At 40.1% G+C, this 18,038-nt stretch overlaps 1 protein-coding gene across 4 annotated transcripts; it reads left to right on the top strand.

Moving 5' to 3' along the window:
- Positions 1-70: 70 nt before the first annotated feature.
- rabepk (Rab9 effector protein with kelch motifs) lies at positions 71-17,973 on the top strand. 4 transcript variants are annotated; one of them, XM_078226497.1, is made up of 8 exons: positions 71-203; positions 810-877; positions 10,353-10,504; positions 11,772-11,924; positions 13,701-13,862; positions 14,668-14,817; positions 16,018-16,173; positions 17,308-17,973. In XM_078226497.1, exons 2-8 carry the CDS (start codon positions 825-827, stop codon positions 17,622-17,624), a joined length of 1,143 nt encoding a protein of 380 aa, XP_078082623.1. In that variant the 5' UTR covers positions 71-203; positions 810-824; the 3' UTR covers positions 17,625-17,973. The 4 variants fall into 4 exon arrangements, with proteins under 4 accessions (XP_078082623.1, XP_078082626.1, XP_078082625.1 ...); XM_078226500.1 differs by having other exon boundaries at positions 85-203; positions 16,018-16,101; positions 17,356-17,973; XM_078226499.1 differs by having other exon boundaries at positions 85-203; positions 16,018-16,101.
- Positions 17,974-18,038: the final 65 nt, after the last annotated feature.

The raw sequence follows: 18,038 nt of genomic DNA, 5'->3' as shown, positions 1-18,038 counted from the left end.
CCGGTTCCCCGAGTCACGCCGAACTTCCATTGGCTCCTCCGCTCAGGAGTTTAACCACGCCCCCCACTCGCCAAGTGCCGCCCTCTCCATTGGTCGGCGCGGTGCTACAGTTCAAAGTTCAAGGGTCGCAGATCCCCCATAGCAACGCCAAGAAGAAAAAGTCAGCGGAGAGAGCGGGCACGAAACTTTGGTAGCACAGTCCTGTAAGTATAGCGAGGGAAAGATGCTGCAGCTTGTGATAGATGTTGGAGATAAATAAATGAGTCCTGCAATGGGAAAAGAGGGCTGAAAATAAATGATTTGCATCAGTGTTGCCTTGCAGATCGGATTCTGGTGCAGCTGTCATTTGACATATTTCCAGAGTCCCAACAGCTTTGAGGTCCTTTCGTTGGTAGGAAAGCTTGGGTGACTGATGATACCCAAGCTGATTTTTCTCTACACCTTAGCTATAACTGTAACACTATATTCTGCACCTTCTCCACAAGTACTCTATGAACAGTATGCTTTGTCTGTATAGCACGCAAGAAACAATACTTTTCACTGCATCCCAATATATGTGACACAATTTCAAAACCGCAGACAGTTGTTGGACAGTTAATATACCACAATCTTAATGCCTGTGTCAGATTTCTATAAAAGTGTAAATTATTTTAAGATCCCATTCAGCCTGCAATATGCTGTGTCATGAATAGATGTAAGTATTCATCTGAATATATTTTAATAAGGATTAAATTATGATGCAATTAATTTTTATACATTTCATATAATATGAAAATTTAATTGTTCAATATCTGACAACTTTATTTCAGGTTTATCAGAAGGTTATGGAATTGCTGACTGTCTTGGAGCCAGGCGAAAGTCCTCAAAAAGCAACATGGTAAGATCTCAAAGCATGTGTACATTTAATTTGACTTTATCAATGGGTATTGTAACTGTAATGTGGCACAGTAAGACAAGAATAACGTCCCCATTTTATTCTTCAGCTGTTGAAACTATTTATGAATAATTTGTTTTTGAAAGTGTTATGGTTCAGATTAGAAATTCCAAAGTGTTTTATGAAGCCCGCCTGAATCATAAATTTTGCATCTTGAATTTGGCTAGGATAAGCATGATATGTTCCACTTCAGGTATGATTCAAAAGACCCACGAGGGAGCTTTTATCAAACAAAGTATAGTTAACATGTATAGTAAGAAAATTAGCAAGAACCTTTATCAATTAGAAATAAGAAACAAAACAACCACTATAATGTATAACCTTTAAAGGTATGTAATGTATTCCAATCAAACCAAAACCCTTGCCAAAGACAAAACCCTTTAAATAGGTTTAATACAGCAAAATCTACTGTTCACGTGATAATGGAAATTGAGTCCTTTAGTTGAAGTCTGTAGTTCTCTGGATTCTCTCCGAATAGTTTGAAGACAAGGCAGCTTCCCAAAGCACCAGAGAGACTCTGGTCCAGCAGATGTTCACCTTTCAGGAGAACGAGAGAATTTCCAAAACACCAGGGAGAGAGGGAAAACACTTCTTTTTAGCTTGCTGTCCCTTCTAAAACTAAAAACTCAAACCTGCAGCTCTAACCTGAAAATGAAAAAAATTGTCCAAAAACACATGACTGTCCTACCAACAGTGCAGGATCGTAAAACTAATCCCAGAGAAAACACAAACAACCCCATTTAAGCCACTTAAGTAGCAATAAAAGGACATTTCCAGTCAAGCCAGCAACAGTGACATACATCACTGAAGCTGTGAGCTAAGAAACCACTGGAGCTGTGAAAGCTGCAGAAATCGTGCTTTTTTAAAAAACCTTAATTTAAATTTCTCAGCTGCTGTGATGGGATTTGAACTTATCACCAGAATTAGTCCAGTAACCCCTGCATAGAACCATTGAACCCTTCCAGTGCAGAAGGAGGTCATTCAACCCATCAAGTTTGCACTGACACCCCCAGAATGAGCATCTTGTCCATCCCTGTACTCTATGCCCATTTACCATTGATAATCAATCGAACCTACACATTTATGTACACGATGGGGCAATTTAGCATGGCCAATCCACCTAACCCTGCATGTCTTTTGATTGTGGAAGGAAACTGGAGCACCTGGAAGAAAAACGTATGCAGAGAGAACATGCAAACTCCACATAGACATCACCCAAGGCCAGAATCGTACCCGGGTCCCTAGAACTGAGGCAAATGCTAGCCACTTGCCACCGTGCCGCCCTCATTCCAATTATATTATAGGATCAAAAATTGAAATGATTTTATAATATACAGTACAATGGGGAAATTTACTTAAAACATGAAATTTTACAGCTCAATTAGTTTTAGGAATGTGATTATAAATCTCTTCCATCCTGCCTCATCTCCATAGACTTACACTGGCACAAGTTTCATGTGAATGTCACATGAAAGATGTGCACCATATGGACAATAAAAAAATCTTTTTTTTTGAGGTATTAATCTGCTTAGAATAGCCCAAAAACCATTAGACCCAATTCCATTAGCGCCAGCAAGAAAGGTGACCCACCTTAGAGAAATGATATGTGATCCCAGTCAGACAGAATGCGTGGTCATTTCTGATCCAGTCGTCTATCGAAGCACGAAAAATGCCAGTTAACACATGTCGGAATGCATTTGTAAATTCCAATAATCTGACCTAGGAGACAACCCCAAGCTCCAGTCAAGTAGGTTCTAAATGCTTAATTTTGCAATTAAATAAATTGAGATATCACTTAATTGTCTAGTTAATGAGCAAATGATCTCCCAGTGTTGAAACCTATTAAAAGTTGCTTTTCTGTTTGTTCAGCAATGTTGTGTGATGAGAGATTTTTAAGATGGTTAAAATGATTTTTTATTGCTAGGAGCTGACATTTTTAAGGTAATAGCGTATTCACATGAAACACAGTTTCCTCCATACAAACTATAAACTGTAGTGATGCGAAATCATTAACCCCACATTGTGAACATTATGAAGTAACAGTTTTCAACTAACCAGCTACAAGGAAAAGTAGGAAATGCAAACTATTCAAAAGTATTGTGTTCCATCATGAATGAAAATTCAATGTGACAAGGATTAGAAGATAGTTTCCACCTCTCCTACTCACTAGCAGTTTCTTTGCCAATTTTCCTCTTCTTTCCTAATGCGTTGCATCTCACAGGGCTGCTGTTCTACAGGTGCCAATCAATATTCCGAAAGGATAGACAAGATGGAACAGGAGGTGGAGTTGCTTTATTGGTTAAAGATGACATCAAGGCTGTATTAAGAAATGACATTAGCACTATTTTTTATTCATTCGTGGAACATGGCCAGCATTTATTGCCCATCCCGAGTTACCATTGAGAAGGTGGTGGTGAGCCGCCGCCTTGAATCGCTGCAGTCTATGTGCTGTGGGTTGACCCACAGTGCCGTTAGGGAGGGAATTCCAGGATTTTGACCCAGCGACTGCAAAGGAACGGTGATATATTTTCAAGTCAGAACAGTGAGTACCTTGGAGGAGAACTTGCAGGTGGTGGTTTTCCCATGTATCTGCTGCCCTTGTCCTTCTAGATGGAAGTGGTGTGCGTTTGGAAGGTGCTGCCTATGAATCTTTGGTGAATTGCTGCAGTGCATCTTGTAGATAGTCCAAGACTGCTGCTACGGAGCATTGGTCGTGGAGGAGATTTGCAGATATGGTTCCAATCAAGAGGGCTGCTTTGTCCTGGATGCCGTCAAGCTTCTTGAGTGTTGCACCTATCCACGCCTGACTTGTACCTTGTAGATGGTGGATAGGCTTTGGGGAGTCAAGAGGTGAGTTACTCACCACAGTATTCCTAGCCTCTGACCTGCTCTTGTAGCCACGGTGTTTATGTGATGAGTCCAGGTGAGTTTCTGGTCAATGGTAACCCCAAGAATGTTGACAGTGGGGGATTCAGTGATGGTTACACCACTGAATGTCATGGGGCGGTGGTTAGAGTGTCTCTTATTGGTGATGGTCATTGCCTGGCATTTGTGTGGCGCGAATGTTACTTACCGCTTGTCAGCCTGGATATTGTCCAGATCTTGTTGCAATTGAACATGAACCGCTTCAGTATCTGAGGAGTCGTGAATGGTGCTGAACATTGTGCAATCATCGGCGAACATCCCCACTTCTGACCTAATGACTGAGAGAAGGTCATTGATGAAGCAGCTGAAGATGGTTGGGCTGAGGACACTCCCCTGAGGGACTCCTGCGAAGATGTCCTGGAGCTAAGATGACTGAACCTCCACAACCACAACCATCTTCCTATGTACCAGGTACCAACCAGTGGAGAATTTGCCCCCTGATCCCTATTGATTCCAGTTTTGCCAAGTCTCCTTGATGCCACACTCGGTCAAATGTGGCCTTGCTGTCAAGGGCTCTCACTCTCACCTCACCTCTGGAATTCAGCTCTTTTGTCCATGTTTGAACCTAGGTTGTAATGAGGTCAGGAGCTGACTGACTCTGGCGAAACCCAAACTGGGCGTCACTGAGCAGGTTATTGTTGAGCAAGTGCTGCTTAATAGCATTGTTGATAAACCCTTCCATCACTTTACTGATGATCGAGAATAGGCTGATTGGGCGGTAATTGGCCGGATTGGATTTGTCCTGCTTTTTGTGTACAGGATATACTTGGGCAATTTTCCACATTGTCGATTAGATGCCAGTGTTGTAACTGTACTGGAAGAGCTTGGCTAGGGGAGCGGCAAGTTCTGGAGCACAACTCTTCAATACTATTGCCGGAATGTTGTCAAGGCCCATTGTCTTTGCAGTATCCAGTGCCTCCAACTGTTTCTTGATATCATGTGGAATGAATCGAATTGGCTAGAGACTGGCACCTGAGATGCTGGGGACCAATGGAGGTGGCCAAGGTGGAATGCCCACTCAGCACTTCTGGCTGAAAATTTCTGCAAATGCTTGAGCCTTATCTTTTCCACTGATGTGCTGGGCTCCTCCATCATTGAAAATGGGGATATTTGTGGAGATTCCTCTTCCAGTGAGTTGTTTAATTGTCCAGCACCGTTCATGACTCTGCAGGACTTCAGAGCTTAGATCTGATTCGTTGGCTGTGGGATCGCTTAGCTTTGTCTATCACATGCTGTTTATGCTGTTTGGCATGCAAGTAGTCCTGTTGGTTGCTTCACCAGGTTGACACCTCATTTTTAAGAATGCATGGTGCTATTCCTGGCATGTCCTCCTGCAGTCTCCATTGAACCAGGGTTGATACCCTGGCTTGATGTTAATGGTTGAGTCGGGGATATACTAGGCCATGAGTTTGCAGATTGTGCTGGAGTACAGTTCTGCTGCTGTTGATGGCCCACAGTGCCTCATGGATGCCCATTATTGAGTTGCTTGTTCTGTTCAAAGTCTGTCCCATTTAGCATGGTGATAATGCCACACATGATTGAGGTTATTCTCAATGTGAACGCGGGACTTCGTCTCCACAAGGACTGTGCGGTGATCACTCTTACCGATACTGTCATGGACAGTTGCATCTGCAGCCGGCATATTGGTAAGAATGAGGTCAAGTATGTTTTTTCCTCTTGTTGGTTCCTTCACCACCTGCTGCAGACCCAGTCTAGCAGTTATATCCTTTAGACCCGACGAGCCTGATCAGTAGTGCTGCTGCCGAGCCACTCTTTGTGATGAACATTGAAATCCCCCACCCAAAGTATATTTAGTGCCCTTGCCATCCTCAGTGTTTTCTCCAAGTGTTATTCAACATGGAGGAGTACTAATTCATCAACCGAAGGAGGACAGTACATGGTAATCAGTAAGAGGTTTTCCTTGCCCATGTTTAATCTGAAGTCATGAGACTTCATGGGGTCCGGAGTCGATGTTAAGGACTCCCAGGGCAACTCCCTCCCGATTGTATACCCTGTGCTGACATCTCTGCTGGGCCTGTTGTGCCGGTGGGACAGGACATATCCAGGAATGGTAATGGTGGTGTCTGGGGTGTTATCTGTAAGGTATAATTCCGTGAGAATGACTATGTCAGGCTGTTGCTTGACTAGTCTGTGAGTCAGCTCTCCCAATTTTGACACTAGCCCCCAGATGTTCGTAAAGAGGATTTTGCAGGGTCGACAGGGCTGTTTCTTTTGCTGTTGTCTTTTCCAGTGCCTAGGTCAATGCCTGGTTTCATTTTTTTGATTTGATTTATTATTGTCACATGTATTACTATAAAGTGAAAAGTATTGTTTCTTGCATGCTATACAGACAAAGCACACTGTACATAGAGAAGGAGAGCATGCGGACTGTAGTGTTACAGTCATAGCTAAGGTGTGGAGAAAGATTAACTTAATGCGAGGTAGGTCCATTCAAAAGTCTGATGACCACAGTGAAGAAGCTGTTCTTGAATCAGTTGGTACATGTCCTCAGACTTTTGTCTGAGGACATGGAAGAGAGTATGTTCGGGGTGCGTGGGGTCCTTAATTATGCTGGCTGCTTTTCCGAGGCAGCGGGAAGTGTAGACAGTGTCAATGGGTGGGAGGCTGGTTTGAGTGATAGACTGGGCTTCGATCATGATGTTTTGTAGTTTTTTGTGGTCTTGGACAGAGCAGGAGCCATACCGAGCTGTGTTACAACCAAAACGAATGCTTTCTATGGTGCATCTGTAAAAGTTGGTGAGAGTCATTGATGTATGAGGAGAGATTAAACAGCTTGGGCTTGTACTAGCTGGAGTTTAGAAGGACGATAAGGGTTCTGATTGAGGTATGTAAAATTTTTAAAGGTTTGATAAAGTAAGTGGAGACCAAATGTTTCCCCTTATGGGGCAATCTAGAATGAGAGGTCACACGTATAGGTTAAGAGGCGGTAGATTTAAAACTGAGATGAGGAGGAAGTACTTCTCACAGAGGGTGGTGAATTTGTGGAACTCACTGTTCCATAGCGTGGTGGAGTCTGAATCATTGAATAGTTTCAAGAGGGAGATAGACATATTTCTAATTAGAAAAGGGTATATAAGGAACAGGTGTGGAGGTGGATTTGAGATCAGGGAGAGATTAGCCATGATCTGATTGAATGGCGGAGCAGGCTCGAAGGACTGAATTTGCTTACTTTTGCTCCTAATTTCTATGTTCCTATTAAGCCACTATCAGCATCTTCTTTAGTCTCTTTCACTCCATTTGCCTTGTGCCCATGTCATAGATTTCATAGAATTTCATAGAATCCCTACAGTGCAGAAAGAGGCCATTTGGCCCATCGAGTCTGCATCGACCACAATCCCACCCAGGCCCTACCCCCTTATCTCTACATATTTACCCGCTAATCCCTCTAACGTACGCATCTCAGGACACTAAGGGGCAATTTTTACCATAGCCAATCAACCTAACCCGCACATCTTTGGACTGTGGGAGGAAACCGGAGCACCCGGAGGAAACCCATGCAGACACGAGGAGAATGTGCAAACTCCACACAGACAGTGACCCAAGCCGGGAATCAAACCCATTTTGTCATCTTTGTCAAATCTCTCCAGGCTCCCACTTATCCCTGGCCTTCTATTTAGCTCCACCGACTGTTAAACTGTATAAAATGTATCACATTTCTCCCTCTCCTTAGCTCTGAAGAAGTCATACAGACTCAAAACATTAACTCTGTTTCTCTCCCTTCAGTTACTGCCAGACCTATTGAGTAGTTCCATCATTTTCTGTTTTTATTTCAGATTTTCAACATCCACAGTATTTGGCTTTTATTTTAGCAATAGTACAACTTAGGGATATAAAAGCTATATAGAATGATCCAAATATATGCAAATGTGAATGGAGTGTGAGAAAAAATTCACAGGTCCATCCAGGAACTTTCATTTTTGTTTGTGACAATCCATCAGCATCCATGTTCTCCATATCAACAGGTTTTCATCAAGAAATTAACAACTGTCAAACTAACCCAGAAATAGGAAACCTTTTTACATTTACATATTTACATTTGCCATTAACAATTTTTAAAATCTAGGATTAAAGTTGATCACAAAAGCAGCAACCAAATAATATGGAATAATCAAAATCCATACATAGTGAGCTAATTGTAGTACCTCCACCACATCCCAGCTGCAGTCGGCGAAATCAATAGCGATTGGAGGTTCCACCATGGACATTTTTGGTCTGTATGACTTATCTAATTGCTGCAGGTGTCAATTGTTGCTCAGGTGGTAACACTCTCAACTATAGCCAAAAGGTTCAAGTCTCACTTCAGGGTCCTGAGCACAAAGTCTAGGCTGGCAGTCCAGTGCTGCACAGAACCTGTCTTTCAGAAGAGGCATAAAGCCAAGGCTGTATCTGCTCTCTGAGGAAAAAATCCTGTGGCACCATTTCAAAGAAAAGTTGGGCTGTTCTTCCCAATTTCCTGGCCAATACCTATCCTTCAAACTAGCTCATTAATACAGATTATCTGGTCATTACTATATAGCTGTTTGTGGGGTGCACTATGTGCAAACTGGCTTCCGCTTTTTACTACATTACATCAATAAGCTCCACTTGAAAAGTATGTGATTTGCTGTCAAGTACTTTGGGATGTGCCGAAGTTGTGAAAGGCATTACATAAACGCAAGTACTTTTTTTTTCTTGATGAGATATTGATTTCTGATTTTATTATTGTCACATGTAACGAGATACAGTGAAAAGTATTGTTTTGCGGGCTATCCATACAAATCATGGGGCACCAGGAGGAAGGAATTCCAATGCAAATCACAGCTGAAGAGAGTGTAGGGTCTGGGGAGACGGTGGGGTAATGGTAGTGTCGCAGGGCTAGACTAATGAAACCATTATCAATAGTCATAAAAACCCATCTGATTCACCAATGTCCTTTAGGGAAGGAACTCTGCATCCTCATCTGGTGAAATGTGACTCCAGATCCACAGCATTGTGGTTGACTCTTAACTGCCCTCTGAAACAACCCAACAAGCCATTTAAATTCAAGGGCAATTGGGAATGGGTAATAAATGCTGGCCCAACCAGCGGTGCCCAAATCCCATGAATGAATAAAAAGGTACAGTTAAACTCTTTCACCTTCTTATCCAGGATGAAAATAATTAAACTTTGTTAGTTGTGACTATGTTTTTACTTTTCTGAATGCTTTGTTAAAATTTGTCAGCTTATTGAACCAAGGTAGTGTTATAGAGAGGTACAATATGCTTATCTATTATTCCACACATGCCTCCTGGTCCTGATTGTAGTCTTAGGACAGGCACAATATGAAAGCAAGGCATTTACCCACAAGTAACAAAAACATTATTCTCCTGTGAGTTTATCACTGGCACAAAAGCAAAATACTGCTGGAAATCTAAAATGAAGCAAAGAATTGTGAAAATAGCAGGATAGGCAGCATCTATGGCAATAGAAACAGAATTAACATTTCAGGTCAATGATCTATCACCAGAAAAGTTAGCAATGCAACAGGCTTTAAACAAGAACAGAGACAGGGAAGGGCAGGATGAGAGTTGGGGAAAGAGCAATGAGGAAACTACGTGATAGGATGGAGGACAGATAAGATTAAATGACAAAAGGAATAATGGTGCCAAGCAAAAGGGATTAGTAGAAATCTAAATGATTTGCTGGTGTAACATCTTGCTGATCATCAAAAAATATTATCACTAGTAGAAAGACACAATTTCAGAAATTCTCTATTTGCACCTGGGAAGAGTGTTGATCTGCTTTTCTATTCTGCTGCCTGATAAAGATACAAATCAGTTTTACTTGAGGGGCCAAAGCTTGTAGTGTTTGTTTCCTTATTTAACAGAACTGCTTCTCATTCAGTGAACATAAGGTCACATCCTAGTGAGTCAACCGTACGCAATCCAGGATTTGAGAGTTCCATCGGAGAGTTTCCTTAACTGCATACTGTAATTCTTCTGTGACTTGTGAATGGCTTGGCCACCTTGGAGAAGGATCTTGCAGTGTTCACAGTACACTTGGAGCTTTCTGTGATTGTCAGATACAGTAGGACACCAACTGTTTCTTTGAAATAAACCAAATTGCAATTTTATTTTATTATTGACATTTTAATTTGAATGGGCTATACCTATTCTTGGCACCTGTTTGGTAGCATTGGGTAACTCAGTGCCATTGTATTAATCCATTTCAAAGTATTCCTAACCTCAATGCTATGGAATACCTAAAGAGGAGAGAAAGTAAAATGAAAGAAATCTTCTGGGGCAAAGATGTTGTGCAGTAATTTTCACAATAAATGATGATCTTTATGTGATATATCGAATCTAACAGAGAATGGGAGGTTGATAATGACATTCCATAAAGAATTGTCCAGAGTAATACTAATTTTTCACATAGTGAATTTTAATGTCTCGGCTAAGCAGACGGCAATGTTTGAATTTGTTCATTCTCTTCTCTCCCTTGCTCCCATTTATAGGTATGCTTTTGTACCAAGAGGGGAGTATCCAGATGTTCGAGTTGGCCATACTCTCACATACATTCCAGAAGCCTCTGAAAAAGGGAAGGTCATTATAGTTGGAGGAGCAAACCCCAGTGGAAGTTTTTCTGATGCCCACATCTTAAATCTGGGTAACAATATTTTTTTTAATTTTTAGTTTGTATTCAACTATTGAAATTGCAATTTTCAGTACTAATTTACATTAATGTGAAATTCCAGAATTAACTTTACAGACATTTTGTTGTTTTCGCTTCCCTCTGCACAATGTCTAGATTTGCCACTGTATTTTTGTAAGTTTGTTGAATTTTAAAAAAATTATCTTAAAAGTAACTGGAGAATAATTTTGGTTAAGATCACAGGTTGACAACATCAGCTCAGGGTCATGATTCCTCACATCATGAATTCAGTCTCTCTTCTGTCTTTGCATTATTCTCAATGTTAGCATAACCCTGGAAAGTTAAAGAAGCTGGTTGTGTTCATGCTTTACCACTCTGTGGGTTTCTGCAGGTTGCTGCAATAAACTTTTGATGGTACTGCTGGATTTAAACTCCATCAATGCTGCTCTGTGACTTCAGAATCAATGACTCCAAAATGAGATGCAATTTTAGCTTTCTGAGTGAGACTGTCATATTAGTGAGACATAACATTGAATGACACAACCATGAGATTTTAAATATGTTACAATGTTGGGTCCAGAAAGCCTGGGCCAAACCCAAGGTCAGTGGGTTGCGTAGTGAATATTGTGATTGGCCACCATCAATTGTGATTGAGTTAAGCATCTGTGTACAAAGTATATAAATATTGTATAAACGTATAATATGCAATGTCTAAATTTAGAGTCATAGAGGTTTGCAGCATGGAAACAGGCCCTTCGGCCCAACTTGTCCATGCCGTCCTTTTTTTTTTAAAACCCTAAGCTAACCCTAAGCTAATCCCAGTTGCCCGCATTTGGCCCATATCCATCATAGCCATGTAACTATCTAAAAGTTTCTTGATGAAGTGTACAAGACTCTAGATTATCTCTGCAATGCCAGAGTGCTTATTCACTTCTCCAATATTTAATGTTTGTCAACCTATATTATCAACTAATATATGTACAATTGTCCCATTCTCTTTCCCTACTTCTGTAAGTTTCTTTGTTGAAATGCCAGTTCACTGAGTCACCTTTTGCAATGTTTGTTTTTAGTAGTTTTAGTGGTTGGGATCTAATAATGTAATGTTGGTGCAAAATGATTGCTGAGTTATCAGGACATGGCTGATGCAATTTCAATTCAAATGGAGCAGTCTATTATTTTAGTTATTTGTACTGTTGTGAATGAATGTCTGTTGTACAAGATTTCCTTTTTGAGACTATCTCTCAAACGCTGTGCATTCACTGATTTTGTTCCCCATAAATAGACAAACATGAGTGGGATGTACCAGAGTGGAAGGGGTTACTGCCGCGATATGAGCACTCCAGCTTTATTCCAGTGGGCAGACCTGATGACCTTTGGCTATTTGGTGGTGCAGATGAATCTGCAAACAGGAACTGTGTCCAAGTTTTGAACTTTGGTAAAGTTGATTCTACTGCCATTAGTCAACTACAAACAACTAAACCTTTAGGAGCCTAATCACTGAGGTGTAATGTCAATGTCCTTATGTGATTTACACACATTAATATTTTTGAGCAAGAAGATACCCGAGTGCTGATAAGATGTTTTTCTATTCTTTCAAATCATGCACTCCCTCAAAATTCCATACTGTTATAAAGTATTTATTTGGTCAGAAAAGTATAATTGTGTGACATACCTTTAGTCTTTGCTTAGCAATATTTTTTTGTCAAAAATAAACCAGATTATTCTATAAACTGCATTTTTCACACACAATTCAATGTGATATGTATGCTGCGAATGCAGTAAATAAACTTGTTATTTTTTAACAGAAGAAAAGATGCCCAAAGGTGGTATAGTTCAAAAGATAATAAACCTGCAATAAAGAAATAACGAAAATACAAAGCAAGTCAATCAATATCTGAAAGAGAAAGATTCATGGGCCAGAATTTGCTCCCAAAATGGAGAGTTTAATGCATACAGCATTTTCTCTGTATAAATAACTCAACAATATGTGACAGAAAGAGATACTCCTGGAGTTGTAAAAAGTCACAGAACGCTGGGTGATTTGCATTGCTTTGCCATTAACCATGCAAGCTAATAGCCAACCATCAACGATCTATGTATTTGAAGAAATTGCTGCATTTGCACTGTTCAAACAAATTAAACTCTGCATAGAAAGTTAAGATGTGGAGATGCCGGCGTTGGACTGGGGTAAACACAGTAAGAAGTTTAACAACACCAGGTTAAAGTCCAACAGGTTTATTTGGTAGCAAAAGCCACACAAGCTTTCGAGGCTCTAAGCCCCTTCTTCAGGTGAGTGGGAATTCTGTTCACAAACAGAACTTATAAAGACACAGACTCAATTTACATGAATAATGGTTGGAATGCGAATACTTACAACTAATCCAGTCTTTAAGAAACAAAACAATGGGAGTGGAGAGATCTTTTTAGCCTGTCTTGATGCTCTCTCCACTCCCATTGTTTTGTTTCTTAAAGACTGGATTAGTTGTAAGTATTCGCATTCCAACCATTATTCATGTAAATTGAGTCTGTGTCTTTATAAGTTCTGTTTGTGAACAGAATTCCCACTCACCTGAAGAAGGGGCTTAGAGCTTCGAAAGCTTGTGTGGCTTTTGCTACCAAATAAACCTGTTGGACTTTAACCTGGTGTTGTTAAACTTCTTACTGTAGAAAGTTAAGGCCAGTAAGGTCCCGATTGCAGATTGAGTTCATTTATTTTCTCATCTAATCCAATATTTTGCTCTCTTTCTCCCTTTTTACCCAATTTGACTTTAATACCTCCTTGGTTGTTTTCTGAATCCTTTACCTCATTGGTTAAGATGATAAACTGTTGGTCCTGTTGCCCACGAAGGTCCCAGATGCCCATTGACCTCACATCAGCTCATATCACCAGCATTTTGACATGCAAATCATTTTCAAGCTGGTGGGCGAGTGACAAAATCTATCACATGGGGCACACTAAAAGATGTCCTGCTTCAGCAATTTCTGGGCAATTATGTTAGATATAACTCTTCATCAAATTCTAAAAGAACAGTTGAGTTATTTTTCCAACATACACCATGTGTTGAGCTGAAGGTATGTTGCACTCATTTTAATTGAATCCCAATGTCTTTTATTAAAGCATCAATACACTCAACTACAAACGTAAATCAAAGTAATTAATACAGATCTGACATAAGTTGTTGCTCTAACCTGTGTGTGCTGTCTAAACCAGAAACTGGAGTGTGGAGAAGCCCAGCAGTAAAAGGCACGGCACCAACACCCCGAACATGTCATGGCTCTGCTGCAGCGATTGGAGATTGCCTCTATGTTTTTGGTGGTGGGGACAAAGGAGCAGAACCTGTACAAGATACACAACTCCATGTGTTTGATAAAGGTACAAATAAACAGTCTACCAAGTAAAAGATTTGAAGTAATCCTGAACTTAAGTCATAAGGAATGGAGAAAGTTGAGCCTGGAGGTAGTGAGGGTATCATTGTCAGTGGACGTAAGGTACAGGTTTTGGTAAGATGCAGTGTACATTATGGGGTCAGCTCTAAGTTTATTGCACCTTTCACATTTGCAGGATATCCCAAAATCCTTCATGATTAATTACTTTTTAGATGCAGTGAGTTTTGTAGGAAAACATTGTAGCCAATTTGTGTGTGCCAGGTTTCATAAACAACAAATGTTCATTGGTTGGCACCTCTAACAATTAAGCACTTTTCACTCATCACTTAAGTGACTGCTCATTTATATGTTAAAATACTGAGTTTGGACTTCAATCTAAAACCTTTTGACTCGAGAGTCAGGAATGCTGCCAATGAACCAAGGAGATGGTAGTGAATGTCTCCCAGGATTTGGTGTGTATTTTCCCAGTTTAAAGATGATTATCCCAAATGTAGATGCTGTGTTATTCCCTCGCCAGAGGCTAGGTAAGCAACTTGCTACTTTAAAAAAAGTATCAGTTGAGTAAGTTGCTGGGACATTTCACAAACATTATTTATCTCTCCATGGGACTGCAAACGTGTGGTATTTGTTCAATTCCTTTCTAGAGTACAAAATCATTTTACAGGCATCATATACTGCTCCATTATGACATGAGGGAACCCAAGTATTGCAAATGCCATAGTTAATTGTCAACATTTAGCTTTTTTTTTTCTCCCCATGAAAATGTTAATGCAAATAAATCTACTTTTTAGCCACGCTTAGCTGGTCACAGCAATCAACAGAAGGAAAACCACCAGCCCCAAGACATGGCCATGTGATGGTTGCAGTAGGTAGCAAATTATTTATCCATGGTGGATTAGCAGGGGAAACGTTCTTTAATGATATGCATTTCATTGATACAGGTAAGTCCTACACGTACATTTATTTTAAGATAAAGAAAATGATGCTTGTAGCGATCCTTATTGATGGTTGGAAGTGTTTTGGAAACTTTGCAGTCTTGGTTTAAGGAAATATGCACAAATAATGACCAGTTGTATCGTGGTTATCGAGGATTGCAGCATGATCGTGACCAATTGGGCCAGTGAGCTGACAAATGGCAGATGGAGATTAATTTAGATAAATGTGAGGTTTTGCATTTTGGTAGATCGAACCAGGGCAGGATTTACTCAGTTAATGGTAGGGTGTTGGGGAGTGTTACAGAACAAAGATCATGGGGTACATGTTCATAGCACCTTGAAAGTGGAGTCACAAGTGGACAGAGTGGTGAAGGCGGCATTCAGCACACTTGATTTCATTGGTCAGAACATTAAATACAGGAGTTAGAACATCTTGTTGAAGTTGTACAAGACATTGGTAAGGTCATTCTTGGAATACCATGTACAGTTCTGGTCACCTCGATAGAAAGGATATTAAACTAGAAAAACAGAAAAAATTTACTAGGGTGCTACTGGGACTTGATGGTTTGAGTTATAAGGCGAGGCTGGATAGACTGGGACTTTTTTCTGTGGAGCGATCTTAGAGGTCTATAAAATAATGAGAGGCATAGATCAGCTAGTCAATATCTTTTCTCAAAGGTAAGGGAGTCTTAAACTGGAGGGCATGGGTTTAAAGTGAGGGGGGAGAGATACAAAAGCTCCAGAGGGGCAATTGTTTCACACAGGGTGGTGAGTGTCTGGAACAAGCTGCCAGAGGTAGTAGAGGGGTACAATTTTGTCTTTTAAAAAGCATTTAGGCAGTCACATGGGTAAGATGGCAAGAGGGGGATATGGGCCAAATGTGGGCAATTGGGACTAGCTTAATGGTTAACAAAGGGGCAGTATGGACAAGTTGGGCCTGTTTCCATGTTGTAAACCTCCATGACTGAATTACAAAGTTCTCATTAGATTAGTAATCATCTTCAGTACTGGGAAACTGAAAGGAGTGGGAAATTTAGAGAGATAACAAATGAAGAAATTGACAACTCAATTAAAAAATGCTGGATAGGAAATAAGGGGACTGACAACAAAGTGCTTGGAGCCTGATCTGGCAGACTATTAATTTTTAAAAATGCATTCAATGAAATTCTAATATTGAATTTTTCATTTTACATGTGTGATATGTAGCTGCAGTTAACATGAGATGGAAAAAAGTAAAAATGAAGGGTGACATCCCAGGAGGCTGTGCAGCTCACTCTGCATTTTGCCATGGCAAGTACATCTTCATCTTTGGTGGTATGGACATCACAGGAGCATTGAACACCATGTACAAGTATCATGTTGGTGGGTGCTTTCAATTCTCTCTGCATCCTAAAGTTCTTGGGTGGGTTGTTAAAATCTTTCCAGGAATTGACTAGTCCCAATTATTTAAAATGAGCTTGCTTAATTGTCATCTCCTTAGAAAATAAAATCAAGTTATGCAATTTGTCCTGTTTAATTTGCATGAGGATCTCTCCACTATTGGATTTCCAAAATGTTAGTGTAGATAAACAAATGCAAACCAGATTCTGCCAGAAATTGTTACAATAGGAAAACAGAATTGACTTACTGGCTCTCTTTAGTTTCTATATAATTTAAAAATGTAAATATTAGATTTAGTTTTGGTTGCAATTTTTCTATCTTTCCCTGCCTTAGTACATTAAAAACTTCACCACCTTTGGATTCATATGCAGTTCACATCAGGATGTTCCCAGGCATCTGCCAATACTGGTTTCCAACCATTTAAAAAAAAAGTATTCACAGTATAGCATGCCCAGGATGACTTGTTTAATCCCATCAATTAAGTAGACCCATTAACCACCATAGGAGTATAAAATGAAATGGAAGATATAGGAATTAGAAGTATGCAATTCAGTCCTTTGAGCCTGCTCTGCCATTCAGTCAGATCATGGCTGATCCCCAGGTCTCAAAGCCACCTATCTGTTCCCCATATCTCTTAACCCATTTTTAAAAATCAAAATACATCTCCTTGACACAATTTAGTGATTCAAACTCCACAAATTCACCACCCTCTGAGTAGTTCATGTTTTAAACCTACACTTGTGACCTATTTTCTAGATTGCCCCACCAGGGGAAACATTGGTCTGTTTACTTTATCAATCCCTTTTAATATTTTAAACATCTTGATCAGATCCCCCTCAGCCTTCTAAACTCCAGCCAGTATAAGCCCAAACTGTTTAATCTTTCCTCATAACGTCAACCCATTATGAAATAGCCTTGTGTATATTAGTTTAAAATATGCCTTTTGCTGCAACTAACTCAACTACAACTTGCTTTTGTTGCAGCTGTTCTAGTGGACACAGTCCATTCAGCACTCAAAAGGACAATATTGAAGTGGAGAATTTAAATACAGTGCTGTTAGAAAACCTAGTTCTGAAGTTTGATTTTAAATTGCATGTATAATTTCACTTTTTACAGAAACAAATTTCTGGACACTATTAGAATTTGATTCCTCTCTGCCACCAGGACGGTTGGATCATGCCATATGTGTCATACCCTGGAAAATGAGAGAATACAAAACTTCTGCAGCAAATAGTGATGGACAATCCATTGAGGGGAACATAGACAAGGAATCCAACAAACAAAGTGAGAACAATGGAAACCCTACTCGGAGGGATTGTTCAGAAGTTCAAAATCAAATGGAGAACATTTTGAATCTGTGTTTAATATTTGGTGGCATGGACACTCAGGGAGAAGTCTATAATGACTGTTTTGTCACATTAATTGATGATTAACTGCAGGGACATTTTGACCCCCACTCCTCACAAAATGGTCACTTGTCTTCCACAAGTTAATGAATAGACTTCAAATCATGTTGCCAAATAGAGTTCCAAACTCCAGTTCTGTTAAGTCTTGCAAAATGAATGAAGTGAGGTAATTAGAATGGAGATAAGTTAAAAGCATAGGCCCAAGGTATATATAATGTACTGTAACACCATTTGTATTGCCAGTTCTTTGGAAAAAGCTGGAGGTGGATTTACTTTCACTTTGATTTACACTTCCACAACCCCTGACAAGCCAGTGAATGTTTATAACCCTCATTTGGCATTCTTGCATATTTATTTAACATTGGAGAAAATGTCTCAGTGAAGCAGCTTTAACGGATTGTGCTTCTGCAGTCAATTTTAATGTCAAGGACCCATCACAGC

The sequence above is a fragment of the Mustelus asterias genome, chromosome 13, assembly GCF_964213995.1.
Source record: "Mustelus asterias chromosome 13, sMusAst1.hap1.1, whole genome shotgun sequence".
NCBI lineage: Eukaryota > Metazoa > Chordata > Chondrichthyes > Carcharhiniformes > Triakidae > Mustelus > Mustelus asterias.
Note: the sequence above shows the minus strand (reverse complement) of the source record. Positions and strands in the feature narration are given on the sequence as shown.

Bases quoted from the DNA above. Each gene is read 5' to 3' on its own strand.
- rabepk (XM_078226497.1), top strand. From the start codon at position 825: ATGGAATTGCTGACTGTCTTGGAGCCAGGCGAAAGTCCTCAAAAAGCA. The intron at 878-10,352 runs GTAAGATCTCAA...TCCCATTTATAG, and splicing joins AGTCCTCAAAAAGCAACATG to GTATGCTTTTGTACCAAGAG. The intron at 13,863-14,667 runs GTACAAATAAAC...TCTACTTTTTAG, and splicing joins ACTCCATGTGTTTGATAAAG to CCACGCTTAGCTGGTCACAG.